The sequence below is a fragment of the Pelophylax lessonae genome, assembly GCF_965119305.1.
Source record: "Pelophylax lessonae genome assembly, chromosome: 11".
Taxonomy (NCBI): Eukaryota; Metazoa; Chordata; class Amphibia; order Anura; family Ranidae; genus Pelophylax; species Pelophylax lessonae.
The window spans coordinates 71,378,316-71,406,262 of NC_138778.1; the positions used below are offsets into that span (position 1 = coordinate 71,378,316).

General features: G+C 43.3%; 1 protein-coding gene across 1 annotated transcript in view; it reads right to left on the minus strand.

Moving 5' to 3' along the window:
- GPR179 (G protein-coupled receptor 179) overlaps positions 1–27,947 on the minus strand; it is a 279,308-nt gene that overhangs the window by 123,974 nt on the left and 127,387 nt on the right. Inside the window, exons 3-4 of the mRNA XM_082271241.1 lie at positions 4,718–4,802; positions 4,319–4,512 (exon numbers count right to left, since the gene is read on the minus strand). Of these exons, the coding sequence (XP_082127367.1) occupies positions 4,319–4,512; positions 4,718–4,802 (279 nt within the window). The remainder of the gene's footprint in view (positions 1–4,318; positions 4,513–4,717; positions 4,803–27,947) is intronic.

A 27,947-nucleotide genomic window follows, 5' to 3' on the forward strand; every position in this document is an offset into this window, starting at 1 on the left:
GAGGGAAAATTTGAATTGAATAATTATATGCATTCAGTTTTGCAGGATGAATAGCTTTGCAAATTTTTTTTATAAATATACCCAATTGTGTCTCTAGTTTGATTCTCGTGGTTAAGGCTATTTAATTCCACAACAGACTGCAGACTATTTTTATATTTTTACTATTTGAATAATGTGTTATTGTGACCGTACATCTATTGCAAGCAAATTTAACAAGAAATAAATAGATAAATAAATAACTAAATAAAGAGCTTTTAAAACTAAAAGTAACAATCATAATGTTGGGTGACCCCATAAGAATTCACTGGTGACCCCAAATTGGTGAAAAGGACTGATATAATGATGGACATCTAATGAGAAAGGACTAGTGCACCTTAGCAATTCCTTGCATGCTTTGATTGATACAAAATATCAGCGCTGCTATTGCTTTGTGTATGACTCCATTTATGGACTATATATTCAGAGTGATTTTTTACAGTTTTTATCTTTGAAGTAGCTGCGATATTTCTCTGAACGAGATTTATTTATTTATCTTTTTATTTGATTTGTGCGCAGAGGATATAGTATAATAGTACCGTTTGGTTTTATTTGTATTATATATTTATTCATAATGAAATTATTGACGATGCCGTTAACACAAAGAGCCAGCAGGGGGCTCCAGAGTACACATCAATAAATAAACTGTTGAAAGGATATGTAACAGTGTGAAATAAAAATGCGAAGTAAAATCAGATATGAATATACATTGTGTTACATAAACTAGAATTATGTCACCTCAGATATGAAAATGTACACACAAAAAATGTACAAACTGTGTGTTTGTGTGTATACTGTATATATATACGTACATGTACAAAATATAACATATACAGTATACGTAAATGTACAAAAATAATTGTCAACAATATTAGTCAGTTGTGGAATGATAACAAGCTTAGAATTATATTAAAGTACCAAAACTGTAGTTAGTGTAGTTAGTGGAATAATGATACCTCTAAATGATATAATGAAATATTAAAGAAAGTTAAATAAAAATGTGGCTACTAAAAAAATCTATATTAATTATTACAAATCCCAAAAAGAACAGACAAAAAATATGAGTCCTGAGCACCAACATGACACTCCCCCCACCAGTACCCTAGAGCTACATCCTGAAAGGTGGTTTACCCCATGTCAGCTTTAGCCAGGCAAGATTATGTGTGACTACGGCACTATCCAGCTGGTTGCCCTTTGCTATGAGAAAATCACATATGTTCTTGTCTGGCAAGGCATATGTCCTAAACCTAGTGGTTTAGCATTCCATCATAAAATACTCTTGCTTACAAGAGGTGCTTTTTTAGGCAAGGAGACTTTGGGTACACTTTCATTGCTCATACCGTCCAATGGCTCACTTGGCACAGATGCTGCGTCAACATCAGCTGCATGCCAACCATCTTATCTGTACTAAAACTCAATGTCTTAAATAAGTGGCTCATCATTCAAGATGCCTGCATCATTTTTGCCCCTTTAGTTTCAGTTTAATTTTTTCTGTATGATAACACCTGCATTGGGTCTCCAGGCTTGTGGCCTATTCACGTGCCCTGATTTTGCACAATGTTTCCTCAATTTAAGCTGCTGCTAAAAGTCTCCTTTTTGCTTCAGGGTGCAAAACTTTTTTTACTATTGTCTCCCAGATGCAATTTTGTGTCTGCCTCGTGCTGGGTTGCGTGATCAGCACACGCATTATTACCCATAAGAAAAATTATAGACCTGATAGGGAATCAGTCAATCACTATATACAGTGTATTAAATGCCATAAACAGTGTATTAAAAAAAAAAACTGCTTATAGCATCATCACGTTACACAATTTATTGCACAAATATATGCATAAAATGTGACCAAAATATTTAAAATACCTACCCGTAATCTGCTCCCAAATCAATATATGGTACATCATACTAATCTTAATAGCTTGAACAAACTACATATCCAAATGAGATGCTTAATGTTCAGTGGTACTCCTGCATCTCTATGGTGAGTATATTTCTTCCAGATGAATCCGGACATTTATTAAAGAAGAAACCTACATCATCAGTTAAAAAGGGGTCTGAAAACCACTCTGCTCTGATCCAGAGAAAGCATTGTGTGATGTCATTGCATTAAGCTTCCCCCTATGCATTTCATCCACTGAGATGTCCTCAAGGGCTACTAGGCAACCACACTGAAATATTGTGTCACTAACATAGGTGTGCGCAGCCTAATGCATTAGGGTGTGCACACCAAAGCTCAAACACACACTACCGATCACTCACGATGTTCATTCAGAAAGGGAGGGGGCCGGCAAATTATATATTTACCGGCCCCTTTCCCCACTTATCCTAAAACATCCCCACAGCAACAGCCGGCTGGAGAGGAGAGGAGGGAAGCCAGAAGAGCTGTGGGGTAAGAGGGAAGGGAGCCAGGGCAGTAGGGGGAATCTTTGCTGCACAGGGTGATTAGGGTGTGCCTGGGCACACCTGGCACACCCTGTGCGCACACCTATGGTCACTAACGAGTACTTAATTGGTTAATATTCCACTTACTCTCCCTTGTATATTTACTGATACTCCTAGTACTATGTTAAAGTACAGCTGCAGTCAAATTTGTCAAGGACTGTCCTGCACATGGCTGAAAAGAGGAGGGTGGCCATTCTGCCGCAGTGACCAGGAATGGAAAATGAGCAAAACAGGCAAGCAGCCTTATGGAGGTTTGAACAAGCTCATTTGCTTATGCTACCACATCAAATGCAGTGTGCTAGCATTGGGAAGAATGCAGAAGAATTAAAATTATGACCACAAAACTGGAAATTTGCACCACTGAGTGGACTGTGCGGACAAAAGAAAATCATCACCAAGTTTTTGTTGAAATGTAAAATCTGTATTGCAGCAGTAACAAAATAAAGTCTCACTGTATATAGGATATTGACATCCAACCACCAATGATCAATAAAACAATAGTGCTTTTCCACTATGGTGGTGATGAGAAATGAGAAGATGGCATTGGCTTTATGGCGGACAAATGGGCTACCAGAAGTGCAATTGCCTTCCAATCAATATTGCATCATCTAGCAGTTATCAACATTACCAGTACAGTCAAGACCCCAATTCTAACAGCTTATGCCCCAACCGAGATCAGCCTGGATACAGCCAAGGCTGACTTTTGCAGCCAGCTTCATCACACATTAGATACGATGCTAAAGACAGAGCTGATCATTCTGGCAGGAGATTTCAATGCTCACATCAGTTTAGACAGGACCGGATGGGAAAAAATGCTGGGCAGTTTTGTCCATGGTAAGATCAATGACAACAGACTGTGCCTGCTGTCCTTAGCTGCGTCAAACAACCTGGTAGTGATAAACAGTTTCTTACAGCACTCTTGCAAACACCAATTTACATGGCATACCCCATCTGGGGAAGATTCAGCCATTCTGGACCAAATGCTCCCCATTTCAATCTTGGTTCAGAGATACATGTGCATTGCCATGACCCAACTGTGAATCTCACCACTACCTCACCCATGCCTACGTATAGCTGCGCAAAGCTACATTGGGCAAAGCACAAGCCACCTTCACTAGGCAAATTGAACTGGGCGTGTCTAAGAGACCTGAGGCTCAGACAAGAATTACAAAATACTCAATCAATACAACAATTTTAGCACTTGAACAACTGAATGATTGCGATTTAGAAGAAAAACAGATTTCAGAATGTGCCACCCCTCTGTATCTACCCATCCACCGATGGATACAGTCATGGATTTCAGATGAGTTCCTGGATCGAGTGGATAAGCGGAAAGCTAAACATGTTGACTTTGAACAGTACCAGCAACTAAACAAAGAAGTCAGACAGAAGATGTGTGGCAGCCAACCTCTCTGCTAATCACTTTGCATGCTAAATTGTGTTGTTACCATTGGTAGCCCATTTTATTCTTGCCTAGTTACCTACCCTTTTGGGTGGCAATATATTAAGTTTTTCCTTACTACCAGATTTGATGCCTGTTTTCTATTGGGTACTAAGGATTACTTTTGGGGATTTCCTGTTATATTGTAAGTTTGCACACTCAACCAAGTCTGTAAGAGGGGTTGAGATTCTTCAGAAGGTCAAGGCAAAGAACAAAGGACCCATCCTATCCAGCAGCTCCACTTGGAGCCCTACACACTTGCAAATATGCACAATCAAATATTTTCTCAATTTATATATTTCTACCTCAATTTTTAGTTTTGACTGGGATCCCAAAGGTCTTGGGTCATAAAGCACAGTTCTGCTGGGGACAAAAAATAGTTTATTTCTAGCATTTACTTACTTTGCTTTCTCGGAAGTTGTAGGAGATCAGCATGCTCAAGAAGACTCCCAGCATCCCAGCTGCTTGTAATGATAACACAGTAATACGAAGGGCCCAGTCCTCTTCCGCCACACAAGGAGAATCATCCACACAAGTGGTACATCCCTTACTACAGCGCAGGCAGGCAGTGACCCCTGGATAGGAATTGTCTAATCCTGCAAGGTGTATACAGATTAATGTAGAGGCACACATAATGCATTGGTGTATTTAAACATGCATATCTACAGCTATACTTATGCATGCACACTCATACACAAACATATAAAACATGATCCAATATTTACACATAGACTATTATATACACTTAGTACACAGCTACGTACATATACACATAGATATTTGCACACAGTGTTACATTACCCTCAGTCTGTGTCCTGTAATAGCCAGGCTGGCACACGCATCTGTACCTGCCCAAGACGGAGCCATCTCTTTCATCCGATATGCACTATGGGGGGATACGCAGCTCAGAACATGACAACCATATGCTAGTGCCAATACAGGACATGTCTATATAACATCCTAGCCAATAGATGCTTCAAGTAAATTGTCAATTTCTCCTTTCTGAAATTTTTTTGGTAAATACATGCAGTGTTAAAATGACCACTATGTTAAAATAATCTTATAAATTACAACTCCAGCCAAAACTGTTTAAGGTTTGGATAGGGAGAAAAAAGGTTAAACCCTCTGCCATGTTTCATTGTTGTCCCTATTGAGGAAATGTATTAAAAAAACATCCTTCCCCTTCCCTTTCCCTGTGACAAAAATAAAAAACTAAGGAAATCTATTCAATGGGGACACAGACAACAACACAAACCTAACTGGCATTCAAATTTCCCTCATAAACATCCTTTATTTCTGTCTATGTCCCCAAAGAAGTGTTTCTCCTTGCGTCTTATCCTCATCTGTGTCCTGGCTAGGGTGATTTATTCACCACTTCCTGTCGCTCAAAAACACATTTTCAATAAATTGAGGAAGTGTTACAATTTCCAACAGTAATTTTATAGCTTCCTACCGCACCATCCATTTTTTATACTTATATTAGGTTTCATAAGGACAGGAATTAACGAAATAGTTCCCTACTAGGTTCAAAGATAGAAATAAAAGTCAGACAGGAATGTTGGTCTCACTTTATCCATACTTTCCAAATTTTTAAAATGAGAATGAGGGACACCTATTAGTAAAAATATGTAGGCATAGGACACACACCCTTTCACACCCCCTTAATTATCCACTTAAGGACCAGGCATTTTTCTGACATTTGTTGTTTACAATTTAAAAAAGTATTTTTTGCTAGAAGATTACTTAGAACCCCCAAACATTATATATATATATATATATATATATATATATATATATATATATATATATATATATATATATACAGTATATATATATATATATATATATATATATTAGAGCTGCACGATTCTGGCCAAAATGAGAATCACGATTTTTTAGCTTGGAATAAAGATCACGATTCTCTGTGTAACAAAAAAAAATTGGGATAACTTTACTGTTACGTTTTTTTTTTTATTAAAGTCTATTAATTGCGTTTGAAAGACTGCTGCGCAAATACAGTGTGACATAAAATATTACAACAATCGCCATTTTATTCTGTAGGGTCTCTGCTAAAAAAAATATATAAAATGTTTGGGGGTTCTAAGTACTTTTCTAGCAAAAAAAACTGATTTTAACTTGCAAGCAACAAATGTCAGAAAAAGATCCAGTCTTTAAGAGGTTAAACTTCCTTTCTCCCTGGCAGAGGGAAGGAAAAGATACAATGTAATCATTTTTGTTTATAGTTACTCAGAGACTTCTTTCCAAAAAAAAGTCCATTTAAACCCTAGGGGCGGAAGTGATGTCAGACGTCGCTCCAGTCCTCCAAGAGCATACAGTCGACTGGGGGCCATCTTGCCCTCACTCAACTTCCTGCCCATCCCTCCAACAGATCGGATTGTTGTCACCGCTACCGACATCTCCGGTAAGCTGGGAAAAAGACCAGGGGGTAGCACCTCTCCCGCTGCCCATAAAAGTGATCCTGTGGCGAGTTCACTGCCGGGACCACTTTTATCTGCCAGAGAATCGCCTGCTGTATAAAAATATACCAAGGTTATGGAATTACGGTAGCTGACATAACCAGGATATATACCATCAAAGTAATGAGGTACATATACAGTGGGCGGTCCATAAGTGGCTATGCAAAAAAAAAAATAATGTTTAGTTAAACCCACAAGTGCTTTTTTTTTTTTACCACTACTATTCCTTTACACTGTCTTTTAAAATTCACAGATACAACAATTTAGAAATTGGATGAAAGTTTTAGCACTATAAAACACTTTTTGAAGGATAAAATGTGTATTTTATATACAACTATATAGATCAGACCAAAATCAGGGACAAATGAGGAGGACAGAGGGACTGTGTTCCAAATTGGGGACAGTCCCTCGAAATCAGGAAGAGTTGGGAGATATGCTTTATCCAAAACTGAAACATTTGGCTGGAGTTAGGCTTAAACTAAAAACCTGAAACTAAAAGCACCCTGTAAAGAGCAGAAATAATCATTATCTGTCCCACCGCCATGTCACCTGATCTTCACTCTCTTGAAGAGCTACAGTGGCTGTATGTCTAAGGCTGGCCATACACTATACAATTTTCTTATTCAATTTCCTTTAGATTTACCTTAAACTATGTAGTGCATGGGCATGCCTGATTGAATACAAATTGAAAGTGTTTAGGTTTGACCCTATATTACATGGTTTTGGTAAATCTAAAGGAAAGTTGAACAAGAAAATTGTATAGTGTATGGCCAGCCTTAAAGAGCATTTTCAGCATCCAGCACAATTGGTGTGGTGTATGCCTGGTCTGCTACTGAACATTGTGGTTTGATTTTTTAGCCCCCTACATGACTTAGGAGCCAGCCAATCAAGACACATAGTGTAGAGAGGGGGATCAGGCAGAACAGCCCATGTAGCTGCTATGGGGCACAGAGGTTTTAAGGAGGCCTCACTAGGGAGTTTGTCCAATTTACACTGATAGGGTGCGGGAAGTGCAGCAATTTCTGTGAGTTTCTAGCACCGCCTAGCAATCGCATTGTGTTCATGCGATCTGCTGCAAGTGTCAATTAAAAAGTAGCAAGACCCTAAAAGCAGGTTGCAAACCCAGTGCGTTTGCCTTAACTGGATCCGCATGGGTGTCAACACCTATGCGATCCGGATCTATTACAATTAAAAAAAAGCTGTTTGCACCTTTTTCATGCGGGTGAAGTGCGATTTAAGCCACCCAAAATAAATGGGCTCAAGTTGCACCACACATAATTGCATGGTATTTGCACAGGAATGCGAATCCCATTTTCTGTGCGAATCACATACAGTGTGTAGTGTGAACCAGGGCCCAATTCCAGGAGAGCTGATGATCGGTGCATAGGATCATGCTTTTGGATCATGGTGTTTACAGATTAATAAGTAAATACATTTATTGCCCTTAGAGCTTCTGCTCATCCTGGCCAGCACTTTGAAAGTAATCCTGTATGCCTAACACAGTATTCCTGGGGCTTAAAAATCCCAGAATTTCTCTTCAGCTAAAAAAAAGCAATAAAAAAATTGAGGTTTGTAATTCTAAAAAAGCCACAGTTTAAAGAAGTTTGCATTATGTTTATAGAGTTAATGTACATGGGATCTTTAATAATTGTGTAAAAGTATAGAATTTGTATATACAGTATTTCTTGCTTACAAATGACTAAACCACAATGTTCAGCACTTTCTGGCTGGGGTGGTACAAGTGGTGAAGGGGCTTTAGGTGTACATCAAAGCTAAGAGTTTATACCTGACAAAGATGAAAAATACTGGTGTGCTTTTTTAGCAGTTAGCTGTAGAGTTCAAGTATACAGTATGTGAACCCTCACCTTGTAAAACAACCCATTCAGTTTAAAATATAAGTGCAAGGCAAAACATTTGTGTGTGTGTATATACACTATATCCCCAAAAGTATTGGGACACCTGCCTTTACATGCGCATGAACTTTAATGGCATCCCAGTCTTAGTTCGTAAGGTTCAATATTGAGTTGGCCCACCCTTTGCAGCTATAACAGCTTAAACTCTTTCGATAGGGCTGTCCACAAGGTTTAGGAGTGTGTCTATGGGAATGTTGAACCATTCTTTCAGAAGCGCATTTGTGAGGTCAGGCCTGGCTCATAGCCTGTGCTCTAATTCATCGTAAAGGTGTTCTATCGGATTGAGGTCAGAACTCTGCGCAGGCCAGTCAAGTTTCTCCACCCCAAACTCGCTCATTCATGTCTTTATGGACCTTGCTTTGTACACTGGTGCGCAGTCATGTTGGAACAGGAAGGGGCCATCCGCAAACTGTTCCCACAAAGTTGGGAGCATGTAATTGTCCAAAATGTCTTGGTATGCTGACGCCTTAAGAGTTCCCTTCAATGGAACTAAGGGGCCAAGCCCCACCCCTGAAAAAAAACCCCACACCATAATCCCCCTCCACCAAATGATTTGAACCAGTGCATAAAACAAGGTCCTCAAAGACATGGGTGAGCAAGTTTGGGGTGCAGAAACTTGACTGGACTGCAGTGTCCAGACCTCAACCCAATAGAACACCTTTGAGATCAATTAGAGCAGAGACTGCGAGTCAGGCCTTCTCTCCAACATCAGTACCTGACCTCACAAATGCGCTTCTGGAATAATGGTCCCAACATCCCCAAAGACACACTCCTAAGCCTTGTGGACAGCCTTCCCAGAAGACTTGAAGCTGTTATAGTTGCAAATGGTAAGGCAACTCAATATTGAACTCTACAGACTAACTGTAAAGGCAGGCGTCCCAATACTTTTGATAGTATAGTGTATATATATTTATTCACAGATGATCCATAACATTATGACCACTGACAAGTAAGGAAAACGTTGATTATCTCATTTCAATGGCATCAAAATCTGGATGGGATATTTAAAGCAGCAAGTAAACATGTTCCAAAAGATGAAATGTTGAAAGCAAAAAAATGGGCAAGCGTAAAGATTTGAGTGACCTTGACAAAGGCCAAATTGTAATTGCTAGACAAATGGGTCAGAGCAACTCCAAAACTTCAGCTCTTGTGGGATGTTCCTGTTCTGCAGTGATCGTGACCTACCAAAAGTGGTCCAAGGATGTAAAACGGGCAGCCACGGATCAATTATGCACATGAGGGAGGGTAAGGCTAGCTCATGTAGTCCAATCCAATGGAAGAGCTACTGTAGCTCAAATTCCTGAGAAAGTTACTACTGGTTCCAATATAAAGGTATCAGAACATACAGTACATTGCAGTTTGTTGCATATGGCGCTGTGTAGACTGGGTGCCCATGCTAACTTGTATTTACAGCCAAAGTCGGATCCATGGAGGTCCCACCTCCCACATTACAGGACTTGAAGGATCTGCTACTGACAGCTTGATGCCAGATAACTACAGAATGCTTTAAGAGGTCTAGTAGAGTCCATGCACCAACAGGTTATGGTGCATGGTCATAATGTTATGGTTGATCGTTGAGAAGTTTTTTTCTTTTGTGGTCACATGACTTTTCTTAGCTGTATAAGGGGCTTAGAGAAGTGGGGCAGGGGGCGTGTCAGAAGGAGAAAGAGAAAGAACAATATACTGATCTTTCCAGTGATTAGCTGTGCAGTTGGGCGTTGCACTTCCAACACAGAAATCTGACCATGCTAAGAAAGATGACTTTCTATGCTTAGCGTGGTCAGAATAAAATAGGAAAGCAGGGGGACTGGCAGGATCATCAGATATTTCACACAAATGAAAAATAAAGAGAACAGGATACTTTTTATTACAAGTACATGGAACAACATACACATATCAGGAAAATGAAATGTTGGGGTAATATGCACTTTAACCTTCCTAGCGGTATTCCCGAGTGTGACTCGGGGTAAGATTTTAGTGCCAAAAGCGGTAACCCCGAGTCACACTCGGGGTAGCGCTAAGAAGATCGCTGGATGCTGGAGGAGGTTTTACTTACCTTTTCTCCGGGATCCAGCGAAGACTGCGAGCGGTGTGCGGCGGCGGAGCTCTCTCCCGATCGTCTGCGAGCCCCGGCTTCCGTCTACGGCGACGTGACGTCCGCCGGGGGGTGGAACCGGCTGCAAATTCGAATGTAAAATGCACCAAACACACTGATATCGTTCAAAATAAAATAAAATCACATTACATTACCCCCCAGTGCCCTTTCCTGCAGTTTTACTGTACTTTTTATGTAAATATATGTATATATATATATATATATACATATATATACAGTATATATATATATACGTATATATATACACATATACATATGTATATATATATATACACACACACACATATTATATATATATATATATATATGTATATATATATATATATATATATATATATATATATATATATATATATATATATATATATATATATATATATATATATATATATATATATATATACACGTAATTCTTGTGAATGAGCAGCCCAAACCAACTGTATACATTATATATATATATATATATATATACGTATATATATATATATATATATAATATATATATAATATATGTATACATAATATATGTATACATACATATATATATATATATAATATGTATAATAAATGTATACAGTTGGTTTGGGCTGCTCATTCACAAGAATTACATGCTTTCAGCACCTAAAATAATGGTACCGCTTTCAGCACCTAAAATCCAAAAGAATCATACCGCCAGGGAGGTTAAGGTAAAAAATAATTTCCTGCATTAATGCTCTACCCCTAGCAATTTCTAACCACAGCTCTGATCTCTGTTAGTGTACTGACTATGTTAATAACTCTCCTGCTGCTTGTCCTTGATTTAGACATACTTTATGTTAGCATTTATTACAATGTTGTCCCAACTGACATTGCAAGGTATCAAAGATAGAGGTTGCTGGTGAACCATTTTAAAATTTTGCTAATGGGACCCATAAATTGTGCCCATGCATCTGACAGCCCCAGAAATGTCACATGCTATAGATTTCTCAGCAACTGTAGCTCTGTAAGGCTATGTTCACACTGATCCAACACGAAAGTAGTACGACTTCTGATCCGACTTTGCCCTGCTTCGTGTCTGACTTCCAAGCAACTTCAATACATGAGATCTGACTTTGATCCGACTTTGAGATGAAAGCCACTTGTCTTTTGACAAATCAAAACAATTCCTTTGCTTCTGGGATGAGAAAATGTATGTAAAAAAAAAAAATGGCGTGGGGTCCCCCCTCAGATCCATACCTGACTTTTATCTTAGCACGCAGCCTGGCAGGGGGGGGGGGGGGGGGGTGGTCAAGCGAGCTCTTCATCCCGCCCATCTTAAACCATGTTGATAGGGACAAGGGCCTCTGACTGAAAACCCTGGCTGGTAGTTATGGGGGTCTGCTGGCAGGGGGCTTATTAGAGTTTGGAAGCCCCCTTAAACAAGGGGGCCCCCAGATCCCAGCATCCCCCAATTTTCAACACTCTCTATTAACTACACCCACTGTTTGAACTAGCGGCTTACCCTTCTACATTCAATATATTTAATAATTGTATACTCCAGTGGCTCGAGTGATACATATAAAACTCCATTACAATACAGGGGTTATAGTCCACATCAAATATGCATGAAAAATGAGTGTCCTGTGTGCTGGTGACTACTGTGTTCCTTGAAATCCTATCTGATAACAGGACCTTTAAGGATAGTCTACAGACGGGAATGGTGCCAGTTGATTGGAAAAAAGCCAACGTGGTACCAATATTTAAAAAAGGGCCGAGATATATCCCGGGTAACTATAGACCTTTTAGCCTGACATTAGTAATCTGCATGATTTTGTAGGGGATGTTAAGGGACTATATACAAGATTTTAGTAATGAAAATGGTATTATCACTAGGGTTGAGCGAACACCTAGATGTCCGTGTTCGACGGGTTCGGCCGAACTTTAAAAAAAAGTCCGGGTCCGTGTCCCGGACTTTTACCGAACTTTTCCCGGACACCGAACCCCATTGAAGTCAATGGGGACCCGAACTTTAAGGCACTAAAATGGCTCTAAAACACCAAAGGAAAGGGCTAGAGTGCTGCAAATGGCAGCAAAACGTAATTAAGAGCATGGCAAGTGCTCTGCAAACAAATGTGGATAGGGAAATAACTTAAAACAACAAAAAAAAAACAGAAAAATAAAACAATGTTCTTCTTCATCTCTGAAGGACGAGGCCCATATGGAGTAGGAGGGAGGTTGAGGTGGTGGTGGATGTGGCGGTGACATAGGCGTGCGCACAGGGTGTGCTGGGTGTGCCTGGGCACACCCTAATCACCTAGGGCACATAGCATTGCCAGTGAGGAGATGGGAAAGATCTCCCTGGGACCTGCTCTGCTCTATTTCTCCTTGCCTACAGGTACATGGCCCCGATACATTACTCTCCCTGCTGGCAAACACATGCATGTGTATTTCAACTTTGGGGTGCACACCTTAATGCAATAGGCTGCGCACACCTATGGGCGGTGTAGGTGGAAGCGGCGGTGGAGGAGGACCAGGGCCGGATTAACAGCATCATGGGCTTGGTGCTGAGGATTTTGAAGGGCCTTAAGGGCCGTGCCTTGCCATGCACCCAGAGGAGGAAGGGTGCAGCCATGCATGCCTAATTCAACATGGGATGCTGTCTCTGAAGCCCATAAACACATCCATGCATCGCCAACTGTCCCTCCTTGTCCGGCCTTCACGCTGTGTGGGGAGGTTCTGAGGGTGCTGCCTGGGGAAGCGAGCATAGAAGCCAGACTTCTGTGTTTACAAGTGACAGAAGAGCGGTAACAGTGAATATGGCCAACCCGGGGCCTATATAAAAGGTAGGGGCCTGGAGCTGCAGCTCCAATAGCCCCTACGTTAATCTGGCCCTGAGGAGGAGGACGAGGTAGCCAACACTGCTTCTTTTCAAAAATTTTAAATGAGGGTACACCCCAAAAGAGTGAGAAAGAGCAAAAATGGAACAATGGGTGGGTAAGGTCGGTATCCATTGCTATTCTGCATAAGGTACGGAAAAGTCCCGTGGGATCCATGCCTGGTTCATTTTAATGAACGTGAGCTTGTCCACATTGTCTCTGGACAGGCGGCTGCGCTTGTCTGTTATAACGCCCCCAGCCGTGCTAAATACCCGTTCAGATAATACACTGGCTGCAGGGCACGCCAGCACCTCCAAGGCGTAAAGGGCAAGCTCAAGCCATGTGCCCAATTTGGAGACCCAGAAGTTGAAGGGGGCAGACCCGTCATTCACTACATGTAGGCGTGTGCACACATACTGCTCCACCATGTTGGTAAAATGCTGCCTCCTGCTAAGACGTTCCATCTGAGCTGCTGGTGCTGCTGTTTGTTGTGGCGTGCTGACAAAGCTTTTCCACATTTCGGCCATGCTAACCCTGCCTTCTGAGGTGCTGGCGGTGCCCTGGTTGCGTTGGCGACCTCCTCCTCCTCCTCCTCCTCTGCCTTGTGCTTCCACTGTGGCCCCGCTGTCAGATGGGAATGCCAGCAGCATGGCGTCTACCAGCGTGCGCTTGTACTCGCGCATCTTGCGATCGCGCTCCAGTGAGTGAATTAAGGACGGTACGTTGTCCTTGTAACGGGGATCCAGCAGCGTGGCCACCCAGTAATCAGCACAAGTTAGAATGTGGGCAACTCGGCGGTCGTTGTGGAGACACTGCAGCATGTAATCGCTCATGTGTGCCAGGCTGCCCAGAGGCAACGAAAGGCTGTCCTCTGTGGGAGGTGTATCGTCCGTGTCCTCTGTATCCCCCCAGCCACGCACCAGTGATGGCCATGAGCTGGCCTGGGTGCCACCCTGCTGTGAACATGGTTCCATCTCCTCCTCCAGCTCCTCCTCCTCCTCATCCTCCTCATCCTCCAGAACTGTGCCCCTGCTGGACAATTGCGTCCCTGGCGTTTGCGTGTGCAGGAACCCACCCTCGGAGCCCCTTGCGAATGACTGCCCTGAAAGCCTTGGAAATGTTACCTCTTCATCCTCCTCCTCCTCCTCATCCTGTGCCACATCCTCTTCCATCATCGCCCGAATTGTTTTTTCAAGGAGGCATAGAAGTGGGATAGTTAAGCTGAGAACGGCGTCATTGCCACTGGCCATGTTGGTGGAGTACTCAAAACAGCGCAACAAGGCACACAGGTCTCGCATGGAGGCCCAGTTAAATTAAATAGCGGAATAGAAAATATGATCCAAAAAAAGTGTATCTATATCACACGTACACAACCACACTGGGCCCCAATTACTATTGTTTGTACCCCTAAAAGGCTAGATGAGGAGTAGGGGGAGTATGGAACAGGCAGCACCCTCAAACCTTCAGAAGTATGAGATGAACCCCAACAACTTGGAAAGGTGGATCTCTCTCACACGTACCGACACAGACTATCCCGCAATTCAATTGATCCTCAAAGGTTTTTATTGAATAGCGGAATAGGAAATATGATCAAAAAAAGTGTATGTATCTCGCACGTACACAACCACACTAGGCCCCAATTACTATTGTTTGTACCCCTAAAAGGCTAGATGAGGAGTAGGGGGGGTATGGAACAGGCAGCACCCTCAAACCTTCAGAAGTATGAGATGAACCCCAACAACTTGGAAAGGTGGATCTCTCTCACACGTACCGACACAGACTATCCCCCAATTTAACTGATCCCCAAAGGTTTTTGATTAAATAGCGGAATAGAAAATATGATCCCAAAAAAGTGTATGTATATCACACGTACACAACCACACTGGGCCCCAATTACTATTGTTTGTACCCCTAAAAGGCTAGATGAGGAGTAGGGGGAGTATGGAACAGGCAGCACCCTCAAACCTTCAGAAGTATGAGATGAACCCCAACAACTTGGAAAGGTGGATCTCTCTCACACGTACCAACACAGACTATCCCCCAATTTAACTGATCCCCAAAGGTTTTTGATTAAATAGCGGAATAGAAAATATGATCCAAAAAAAGTGTATGTATATCACACGTACACAACCACACTAGGCCCCAATTACTATTGTTTGTACCCCTAAAAGGCTAGATGAGGAGTAGGGGGAGTATGGAACAGGCAGCACCCTCAAACCTTCAGAAGTATGAGATGAACCCCAACAACTTGGAAAGGTGGATCTCTCTCACACGTACCGACACAGACTATCCCGCAATTCAATTGATCCTCAAAGGTTTTTATTGAATAGCGGAATAGGAAATATGATCAAAAAAAGTGTATGTATCTCGCACGTACACAACCACACTAGGCCCCAATTACTATTGTTTGTACCCCTAAAAGGCTAGATGAGGAGTAGGGGGAGTATGGAACAGGCAGCACCCTCAAACCTTCAGAAGTATGAGATGAACCCCAACAACTTGGAAAGGTGGATCTCTCTCACACGTACCGACACAGACTATCCCGCAATTCAATTGATCCTCAAAGGTTTTTATTGAATAGCGGAATAGGAAATATGATCAAAAAAAGTGTATGTATCTCGCACGTACACAACCACACTAGGCCCCAATTACTATTGTTTGTACCCCTAAAAGGCTAGATGAGGAGTAGGGGGGGTATGGAACAGGCAGCACCCTCAAACCTTCAGAAGTATGAGATGAACCCCAACAACTTGGAAAGGTGGATCTCTCTCACACGTACCGACACAGACTATCCCCCAATTTAACTGATCCCCAAAGGTTTTTGATTAAATAGCGGAATAGAAAATATGATCCCAAAAAAGTGTATGTATATCACACGTACACAACCACACTAGGCCCCAATTACTATTGTTTGTACCCCTAAAAGGCTAGGAGTAGGGGGAGTATGGAACAGGCAGCACCCTCAAACCTTCAGAAGTATGAGATGAACCCCAACAACTTGGAAAGGTGGATCTCTCTCACACGTACCAACACAGACTATCCCCCAATTTAACTGATCCCCAAAGGTTTTTGATTAAATAGCGGAATAGAAAATATGATCCCAAAAAAGTGTATGTATATCACACGTACACAACCACACTAGGCCCCAATTACTATTGTTTGTACCCCTAAAAGGCTAGATGAGGAGTAGGGGGAGTATGGAACAGGCAGCACCCTCAAACCTTCAGAAGTATGAGATTGTGTTCACTGTACCCCACAAAGATTGAGTTCACTGCACCCCACAATGATTGTGTTCACTGCACCCCACAAAGATTGTGTTCACTGCACCTCACAAAGATTGTGTTCACTGTACCCCCCAAAGATTGTGTTCACTGCACCCCACAAAGATTCTGTTCACTGTACCCCACAAAGATTGTGTTCACTGCACCCCAAAAAGATTGTGTTCACTGCACCCCAAAAAGGATGTTGTTCACTGCACCACAAAAAGGATGTTGTTCACTCCACCCCAAAAAGATTGTGTTCACTGCACCCCACAAAGATTGTGTTCACTGCACCCCAAAAAGATTGTGTTCACTGCACCCCAAAAATGATTTTGTTCACTGCACCCCAAAAAGGATTTTGTTCACTGCACCCCAAAAAGGATGTTGTTCACTCCACCCCAAAAATATTGTGTTCACTGCACCCCACAAAGGATTTTGTTCACTGCACCCCAAAAAGATTGTGTTCACTGCACCCCAAAAAGGATGTTGTTCACTGCACCCCAAAAAGGATTTTGTTCACTGCACCCCAAAAAGATTGTGTTCACTGCACCCCACAAAGGATTTTGTTCACTGCACCCCACAAAGATTGTGTTCACTGCACACCAAAAAGGATTGTGTTCACTGCACCCCAAAAAGATTTTGTTCACTGCACCCCAAAAAGATTGTGTTCACTGCAGCCCAAAAAGATTGTGTTCACTGCAGCCCAAAAAGATTGTGTTCACTGCAGCCCAAAAAGATTGTGTTCACTGCAGCCCAAAAAGATTGTGTTCACTGCAGCTCACACACAGAAAAATGGATGTGGATCACTGACACCTGCCTATCTCCAATCCCACACCACACAGCAATATCGATTGTAGTTTGTAGAACACAGTTTCCCTAAAATTCAGCAGACTCTGTCCCTAACAGGATTGAGAAGAGATCGTAGATCAGGATTGAGTGCAGATTCACCCCACCCCCCACACAGCAATATCGATTGTAGTTTGTAGAAGACACTGACCCTATAATTCAGCAGACTCTATCCCTAAAATGCCTACAACTCGCCCTGCCTAAACACTCCGACCTGTCCCTCAATTCTATCCGGACACAAATGGTTTTTTCCTGCCTATCTTTCCCTAATCAGCAGCCAGCACGTTGATGTGTGCTCTGTCCCTGAATCTAAGCAGCATAATGACGCCGCTGCGGCTGCCTCGAACTTATAAAGACTTGGTCACATGCTTCAGACGGCCAATCACAGCTACTGAGACATTTGCAGGCATGGCTGGGATGGCTTAAGGCACACCAGTTAAACGATTGTTGATTGGCTGTTGAAAGCCCGCCATGAAAAGAGCGCCAAAGCATGCAAAACCCGGAAATAAAACGACCGAACACGGATTTTTACCCGAACATACAGTAAAGTGTCCGTGTCCGTGTTCGGGTACAAAAAATCCAATTATTCGGTACGAACACGAATAATACAGTCCGTGTTCGCTCAACACTAATTATCACTAGTAATCAGCATGGATTCATGAAAAATCATTCTTGCCAGACCAATCTATTAACCTTCTATGATGAAGTGAGTTGTCATCTAGATAAAGGAAAGCCTCTGGATGTGGTGTATCTGGACTTTGCAAAGGCATTTGACACAGTTCCCCACAAACGCTTACTGTACAAACTAAGGTACGCAGGTATGGACCATAGGGTAAGTACCTGGATAGAGAACTGGCTCCAGGGGATAGTCCAGAGGGTGGTGATAAATAGGGAGTACTCAGATTGGGTGGGTGTGGAAAGTGGGGTCCCCCAGGGTTCTGTCCTGGGACCAATCCTTTTTAATTTATTCATAAATGATCTAGAGGAGGGGATATCTAGCACAATCTTGGTATTTGTGGATGATACTAAACTAAGTAGGGCATTACCTTCTATACAGGATGTGGAAACCTTACAAGCAGACCTGAACAAAATAATGGGGTGGGCAACTACATGGCAGATGAGGTTTAATGTTGAAAAATGTAAGGTAATGCACTTGGGTGCTAGAAACACGAACACAAGTTACTCACTAGGGGGGAACCTCTGTGTGAATCTAAGATGGAAAAGGACCTGGGGGTCCTAGTCGACAACAAGCTTAGCAGTGGCAATGCCAAGCCGCTGCAAGCAAAGCCAATAGAATACTGGCATGTATAAAAATGTGGATTCACTCCAGAAATAAAGAGATTATTCTCCCACTCTACAAGACTCTGGTCCGGCCACATCTGGAGTATGCCGTCCATTTCTGGGCAGCGGTCCTCAGCAAGGATGTGCTGGTACTGGAGCGAGTCCAGAGAAGGGCAACAAAAATAATTAGGGGAATGGAGGATCTAAGCTATGAGGAAAGCCTACAAGCATTGAACTTATTCTCTCTGGAGAAGAGACGCTTGACAGGGGATATGGTATCAATGTACAAATACTGTACTGGTGACCCTAGCATAAGGAACAAACTTTTCAGAGAAAGGGAATACAATAAGACATGGGGTCACTCACTAAAACTAGAGGAAAAACGGTTTAACCTTAAAATACGTAGGGGTTTCTTTACTGTTAGAGCAGTGGGGATGTGGAACTCTCTTCCACAAGCAGTGGCATCAGCAGGGAGTATCAATAGTTTCAAAAAATTATTAGACAGTCACCTTAAAGACCACAACGTACAGGGGTATACGATGTACGGTTAACATCAAACACACACACACACATCATAGGTTGAACTGGATGGACTGATATCTTTTTTCAACCTCACTAACTATGTAACTCCTCTGCCCCCAATACTCCCACAGCTTCGATTCTCCAGTACTGAGGAGGTTAATACCCCTTTCTGCCCCCACTTCTCCTTCCTTTCTCTAAGTGCTCCTGGAAAAACCTACCTTTTTTCCAATTAGCTTCCACTCATCACCCTGATTTATCCCCCTCCTTCCGCATGCCACTTAACACTTTAGCCTCCCTGACTCCTCTCTTGGAGTGCTGGGGTGAAGTTTCCTACAAATAATTGCTTTCCTGCCTCTCCTTCCTGGCTGAATTTGGACCTGAAACGGACCAAAAGTCGCACAGAACTCCTGTGCAATTTTCACCGGAGCCGGTCTATGTTACACAGAGAGCCAGTCACAATCTCCTGACATGCGAATTTGATGCGGGAAAACCCGCATCCAATTCCCAATAGTGTGAACCCAGCCTTAGTCATAAAATAAAAGCTGATTCTTGGTATCTCATGTGCCCATGTGAAGTCAGTAATGCATGTATTGTTTGAAAAGTGACCATGGAATTTTAATAGGGAGTGACTTGAGAATGTATACAATTCATAGTAGAATATTTATTTGAATAATGGCCCCTTTACCAAACTAGGACAAGAATCTTGTGTGCTAAGTACTCAGATCTCTCTCTGTATCTTGAAGAAGGGGAATAACGTTTTTGTAAATAGTACCAAAAACTTCAAAATCCTTAAAGTGATTTTGAAGGATAATTTTAAAATAAAACAAGATGTTATACTTATCTGCTTGGTGCAATGATATTGCAGTGGTCGCTTATGTCCTCATTGTCGGTCCCCCACAGGTGCTGAATCGGTGATGGGATGGGGTGAGTAGGTTAGGTAGCGAGGAGTTTTATTCTTAATGCAGATTTTGCATTAAGGTAATAAAACATACTCGGCTCGATTCACAAATCGGTATCTTACTGTATCCGAGTATGTGCATTTTTCAAAATGTTTTTTGGCATTCACTAAAAAACGTTACTAAAATGCTGCATGAGTTATTTTATGAAGTCGTGGTATTTTAGTAGTGAAAACATGCAGTAATTTAACAGTAGCTGGCGTATTTATTAACATTAATGAATAGGCATTGTTAAGGAGCAGGCAGCTACCCGCGTCCTTAACAACCACTAAACAACATGGTTGTTAGGGAGCTGACGTCACATCCTTTACAACTGATGAGTCATCAGCTGTCAGTGGGGTTCCCTGCTGATACCCGAAAGTAGAAACAACAATTGTTAGCAAATTCGTGTCCCCCAAAATCCATACCAGACTGGTAATCCGAGCATGGAGTGCAGCATGTCAGGAAAGAGAGGGGACGAGTGAGCGCACCTCCTCCCGAACCATACCAGGCCAGGCCACATGCCCTGAACATGGGGGGGGGGGGTGCTTTGGGGCAAACACCTTGACCCCATGAGAGGGGTCTGCGGGTGGAGGCCTTATTGGAATCTGGAAGCTCGCCTTTAACAAGGGGACACCAGATCCCACCCCTTATGTGAATGAGTACATGTAACCCCTATTCATTCACTCCCAAAAATTGTGGAGTGTAAAGGGGGCTTCCAGATTCAGGTAAGCCCCCCCCCCCCCGCAAACTCCCACATTTAAGGTTGAGGAGAAGAGGCCCTTGTCCCCATCAAGGGTGAACATGCTGCTTTGGGGAGTGCCCACAATTACCCCTCAATGTTGAGGGCATGTTCCCTGGTATGGTTCAGGAGGTGGGGGGCGCTTCCTCCTCAACTCCCTTTCCTGACCTTCCAGACTGCATGCTCGAAAAATGGTCTGGCATGGATTTTGGGGGCCATGACATTTTTTTTTTACATTTTGTCAGAGAGGGGGGGGGGGTTTCCCTTGAAAATCCATACCAGACCTATGAACCTGGTATGAATTTGGGGGGACCCCATGCCTTTTTTCCAGATTTTTTAATTCCTGGCAATTTTTTTTCTTTTTACTTTCAGCTGTCAGCGGCGAACAGCTGATGACTCATCAGTTGTTAAGGATGCGACGGCCGCCTGCTCCTTAGCAACTAGGTCCTTTAATGGTTGTTAAAGATGTCGGCAGCTGCCAGTTTCTTAAATATCGCGTGCATTTTTTTTTTTTTTTTTTGCGCATTAACTTTCACTTCTGCTTTATGCGGTATTTACTGCATAAAGCAGCAGTCAGTTGACATTTTTAGGATCACATGTGGTATTTGTGAAAACACCTTAATACTGCATGCGACCTGGTTCTGTGAATAGGGCCCTTTCAGTTTAGAAGTTGAACTACTTTAAGTAAGTTGGGCAGAGAAATATAGGGTATTGAGAGGAAAATAGCGAATTATCAGCGAATGCCTCAACTTTATACACTATTTTGTTGACCTGTATGTCTCCATTTCGTATAATGGTTCTAAGAAAGGGCTCCAAGGACAAGGTAAAAAGAAGTGGAGATAAAGGACGAACTTAACTGTTACTATTTTCTATGATCACTGAGTTAGATAGGATTCCATAGATTTTTTTAGCAGTATGATTTTGATATAGTGAGGAGTTCCTGTTCATTGTCCTAAGTGGGACTCCTATGTGACAAAGTTCATGTTGTCCCATGCCACTCTTTTGAAGGCCTTTGACCTTGTGGCTAGCTACCCAATAACAAAGTTTATTGCCTTAGTGGAATTGTCCCTTGCCTTTCTTCCCGGAATGAAGCCAATCTGATCCAAACCAATTTTGTGTATAAACGATAGGATGTGATTTACTATTTTTTTAGCTAGTAATTTTAGATAAACATTCAGTAGTGGAATTGCCCTGTAATTATAACATAGCTGATTATCTTTATTATCTTTGAGTTACAGTATTATGATGTGGTCAAGGCGGGGTCTGAGGTCGGGCAAGAGAGTTTAATATTTTGAGTAAGTAGGGGATTAGGAAGTGAAGATATGACTATAGTATTGTGTATTCAGGCCATCGGAACTTCGGCCTTTGACTGGTTTCATTTGTGAAATGGCTTGTTTAAGGTAATTTTCAGATTGAGAGCTAGCCAAGGTGGATTCCTCTCCCTCAGTAAAAGTGAGGATATGGCTGTTATTCAAGTATTTCTAAAAGATAGTTTTTCTTGGACCTTCCAATGGGAAGAGGTGGGGAGTGAGTAGGAGATAGGTTATATAGGGCAGAATACTGAAAAATTGGGTTTCCATTTAATTTTTGAGGCACACAGTCTCTTCTGAGGGGTTTTTAAAGATATGTATATAGGTACTGTACATTATTTTTCATCTTTCAGTTGCACTGCAAGAAATGTAATGCTTTTTTTTCATAGTTATAGTATAATTTTTAAGTAGGAATAGATTACAATGGTATTTGATTTCAAGGACCTTTTGGGTTTCCTTGCATGCTAGTAAAGCTGGCCAAAGACGGATAATAATTCAGCCAGTTCAATTCAACCAGCCTGTCAGGTATTTTCATCCGATCACTGCAAGTGGCTATAGCCACAAGCAGTGATCATTGTATTCTGGGAAACTGCCCACTTTCAGAATACAATAGTTCTGTGGGAGGCATTGTCCATCATTGCTGACTGTGTTGATGGGGGAATCAAGCAATTTTCTTTCCTTCAACCTCACTAAAGAGGGCAGCGGAAGTCAATCAGGTTTGCAGTGTCCAATTGGACAGCTGCTCCCCTGATGACATCTATGGAGGCTTTGGAGGAACAAAGCCCCTTGCAACCTTTATTCCCTCTGTACAGTGCCACCTACAAAGGGGAGGATAAACTGCACCAACCTATAGGTCCCCTGTAGAAATTCTATTTGTGCTCTAGATTTCTTAAGGCTTCGTAAAGCGGAGAACCTTTTTAAGGGATATTAAAGGCTGGCACACATGGGGTGAATATCAGCCAGTATCGGCCAGTTCAACAGAAACTGGCTGACATTTACAAAGTGTGTACAGCAGCCAGGGCAACATAAGCTGCCATAACATCTGGCTTCTGTCGAATGGGCATGCTGGAAAACCAGAAGCTGACTGGCATTAGATTAACGTCACATAGTTAGTACAGCAAACGCCTACGTTTTTTTTCCGTTTAGCCTGCTTTGCTGCACAAAAAAAAATACCTGTGTGTACCACAGTTAATTCCTTCAGCATTGTGGGAAATAATGATGGGTGTGTGACCAAGGGTTGGTGGAATTTGGTGGGAAATGTATCAAAAAGCAAAAGTTAGAAGGAAAAGGGAATTTGAACTTTGGAATTTGGTACTCTCTACCCACATGCCCAGGTAAAAAAGGGGGAAGGGGTCTGAGAATGTCAAAAATAGGGGGAGAGTAAAACTGATAAACCCAGTTACAACTTTTCCCTTAATAGCCACCCCCCCCCCCCTTCCACATATGGTAACAGTAGGCTTTTGTACCCACCTGAAACTAAACTTCTATATCTTTAGGGATTAATTCTAAACTATAGGCAGTTCAGATACTGTTGCTAGGGAGCATAGAAAATAGATTTTTTTAATACAGACTTACCTGTAAAATCCATTTCTTGAAGTACATCATGGGACACAGAGCCATAAATCATAACATATGGGTTATATAGCCACCTACAGGTGAAGGACACTGGCAACCAATCAGAAAGGATGCCGACCTATATAACCCCTCCCACACAGGAAGTACCTCGGTTTTGTAGCAAGCAATAAAGACCCCATAGAAGAGGGGAGGGACCTCTGTGTCCCGTGATGTACTTCAAGAAAACGGAAAATTGTCTAATACTTACCGTAATTTTCCTTTCCTGATGGACTCCATGGCAGCATACCTTCGGGTTCGGGTTCGCCTCCTCTCCTACTCTATAGGACCCCACTCCCATAAATCTTTGCTCCTCTTCAGCATCCGTGTTCTGTACCTAGCCTACTCAGGAACTGGGAGGGGACACCTGCTGGCATGGAGTCCATGAGGAAAGGTGTAATGGTGCTGGTGGCTGAGCCTGATGTGCAGAGGTAGCCTCGTGGTATCTGGTACAACAGGAATACGGACGGGTCACACTGGTGGTAGACACGGGCTAGTCTGAGGTGCGGAGTCTAAGTGACAGCAGGTCTTCACCAGGGCCTCTGATGGTGAGGATGGATTTTGCTGCATGCTGAACACCAGGTCGCGGTCCTCAGGGTTGCCCCACCAGGAGGTGAACAAGTCCAGAATCGGAAGCAGATAAGCCGACAAGGATAAGGCAGGAGAGTGGTCACAGGAATGAGCCAAGGTCAGGGCAGGCAGCAAGCAGACGAAGTAGTGAACAAGCCGGGAGGTCGATCAGGAAGTCAACGGGAAACAGCAGGTTCAGGATCAGGAAGTACAGGTAAAGCTGCAGACAAGACAGCAAAGGCTCAGTGATGCTGAGGTGTTTAAATAGGCCAGCCTTTTGCCAATTACTGCAATTAGTCTGCACTAAGTTAACTCTTTAGTGGCAGATTCATGACAGCACTTCAGTGTGCACATTGAGTGTTCCTAACAAAAGGAAATCTTTAGACGCTAGCCAATCTCCCGGCTGGACTGAATGCTGGATCATGAACAGGGATTCCATTTTGAAAATTTCTCTGCGTATGAACCTGTTGAGGTGTGTTAGGTCTATTAAGGGCCTTCAGGTGCCTTTCTTTTTCTGGACCATGAAAAGGGGTGAATAAAGGGATAAAGGGGTGAATAAAGTCCCTGTCCCTTTTCGATTTCTGGGACTGGAACTACAACTTCCTGAACTACCAGAGATTCTACATAAGAAAGGAGAGTATTTTTTCTGCAGAAGAAGGGAGGGACATTGGAATGAATCTGAGCCTGGGGGTGCTGCTGAAGGTCCAGGAGTGTCCCCGAGAGACCTTACTGAGGATCCAGGGGTCTTGAATTGAGGCTGTCCAGACACTCTGAAAGCGGAGCAAACGAGCTCCCATTTGGCATGCCAGGGCGGGCCCAATTTTAAAAAGACTTAGTAGCGTCCTGATCACTGGACGAATTTCCCTTGGAGGCTTTCTGAAAAGAGGACTGCCTGGACTTCCAACTTCTTCCAAAGTTTTTGCCGGGTTTGAAGCTACGCGCCTCCCTGGCACGACCTGCATTTGCTTTCTTGGAGGAGCCTGCTTCTGGGCACCTAGGCTCCTGTCCTGAGAAAGAAAGCCAGACCTACCACCAGTGGCCCGAGTTATAGTGGCATCCAGCCTATTCCCAAAGAGGGAAGAGCTCTCAAAGGGAATCCAACACCATACTTGCTTGAACGCAGCGTCAGGCACCCAGGGCCAAAGCCAAAGGGCACGCTTATCAGTGACGGAAGACAACATAACTCTAGCCAGAAGGCGGATGATGTCAATGGATGCTTCTCCCATAAATACCGCGGCCATCTTCAGCTCCTGAATCGGGGAGCCCCTTGCCGCTTCCTCCGAGAACCTTCTGAGGGTCTCATCAAGCCCATCTATCCAGACCTCCATAGCTTTTGAGACTGTAGCTAGAGCCAAGGCTGGCTTGCAGGCCATGCCCGCAGTGAGATAGGCCTGTGTGAGATCAGAATCGATTCTCCTCTCCAAGGGGTCCTTGAAGGACACCGTATCTTCCAGAGAGAGGGTCACATGTTTGACAAGCCTCATCCCCGCGGCATACACCAAAGGTGGGGACTCCAAATGTTTAACCTCTTCCTGTTTGAATGGATATAGTTTTGACATCTTGGAAACAATGGAGTTCTTCCTCTTCACCCTGCTCCACTCTTCAGTGATAATCTCACCCAACTTCCCTAAGAATGAAAAATTTAAATGTTCTTTACTCAGCTGCTTGAAGAGCTTTTTCTGTTTAGGGGGAGAGACCGCTGGGTCCTCCCAGTCAAGAGCCTCTCTTACAGCTTTCACCATGGTGGAAACCAGACCAAAATCAAACCCTAGACAAGGGTCGTCCGTCTCAGATTTGGAATCCGAAGGTAGGATGGAAGGGCGGCTTGGCTGAGACGACTCAAATTTGGCCTGACCCTGATCCTCCCTGTCAGGCAAGCGTGGCGGACCCACGGAAGTACCTGGATGGTTGAATTCTGATAAGGAGTCTTTGAGAACCCTACGCACCACAGCTTCCAGGTGTTGATCCGAGCTTTCCTTTTCGCCAGTCCCTTGGGCATAACAGCGGTTGCAGAGGGACATCCCGTCCGGAACCTGTAGCCTGCATCCCCAGAATTTCCTCTCATGAGGTAGATCAGAGTGTCTGTGGGACCTGGATGAAGAAGCCTGGGCCTCGCGCCCTGGGCTGGAAGGGGACAGAAAACATAGAACCAGAGAAAAGTCTCCCCCCCCCCCCCCCAGTCAGCCCCCCAAGGGTACCTGCCGAGAGAGGGCTGGACACAGGGGGTGGAGGTGACTCCATCTCAGCTGAAATGCAGAACTGGAGGAAGGAGGAAAGAAAAGAAAGCCAAGATTAAAATGTTTTCTTTTTTTGCCAAGAGCGGGGGAGGTAGAGAAGGCACCCCCCCAGAGCCCTCTTACCTTCAAGCAGGAGTCCCAGAGCCTGGGGAAGCTGATATGCTATCACAAGCATTCCCACCAGCTTTTTCGGTATTGCAAATTTTAAATCTGCCGCTTTTCCGGGTCCCGGGCACACGCGAGTGACGTCATACCACCTGCACTGCGCATGTACGACCAAACCTCGGTTTCGGACCCGGCCGCGCATGCGCAGACTGATCGCGGAACCCGCCAGAGTAGGAGGAAATGTTACATTAATGTGAGTAACCACCGCTGAGGGACAGGAATGGGCCAGGCAGATAGATGCAGCACCGGACTTCTTGGCCACCCACAGCAGCTGAGCATTCTTGGCTGTCACCAGTGCTCCAGCAGAGGTTTCTTCTATTGCATCCTCCATACCCTGCTAAGACAAGGGCTTAGCGGAGGAACAGCGACCCACGATCCACAGTCGCTTCATGCCAAGACCCATTGCGATATCCAGAAGGATAGGGACGCACCTCCATGTGCATCCAGCGGAGGACAAAAAAGGAACACAGATGCTGAAGAGGAGCAAAGATTGGGGTGGGGTCCTATAGGGTAGGAGAGGAGGCGGGGCTACCTGAACATATGCTGCCATGGAGTCTGTCAGGAAATGGATTTTACAGGTAAGTCTGTATTAAAAAAAAAATAATAATAATTTTCGTTCATCACGGGACACAGAGCCATAAATCATAACATATGGGATGTCCCAAAGCAATGCATCTGAGGGGAGGGGGACATCAAAAAATACTGCCGTCCGACCAAATGCAGATTCCTCCTGGGTCCCAACATCCACTCAATAGAAACGAATGAGCGTATGCACTGACAACCAGGTTGCAGCCTTGCAAATCTGAGCCATATAGGCTTGTCGGCGATGTGCCCAAGAGGCACCTACTCCTCTGTGCCTTTACAGGAAAAGGTAGAACCTTCCCTTCTAAATCATACGCCTGGGTAATACCCTGGCGAATCTGATGATAAATTGTAGACTTAGATGCTGCCAACCCCTTCCTGGGCCCTTCTGGCAGCACAAACAAGCTCTTGGTTGTACGAATTCGAGCTGATTTCTCTAAGTAAAACTTAAGTGCACGCATTACATCAAGAGAATGCAATTACTTTCCTCCTCTGAGAGAGGAACTGGAAAAAAGGAAAGTAGAATAATGTCCTAAATCAAATAAAAGGCGGACACCACCTTGGCAAAAAAACCTGGGTATGGACATAGAATCACCCTATCTTGATAAAAAATCAAGAATGGATCTTTAC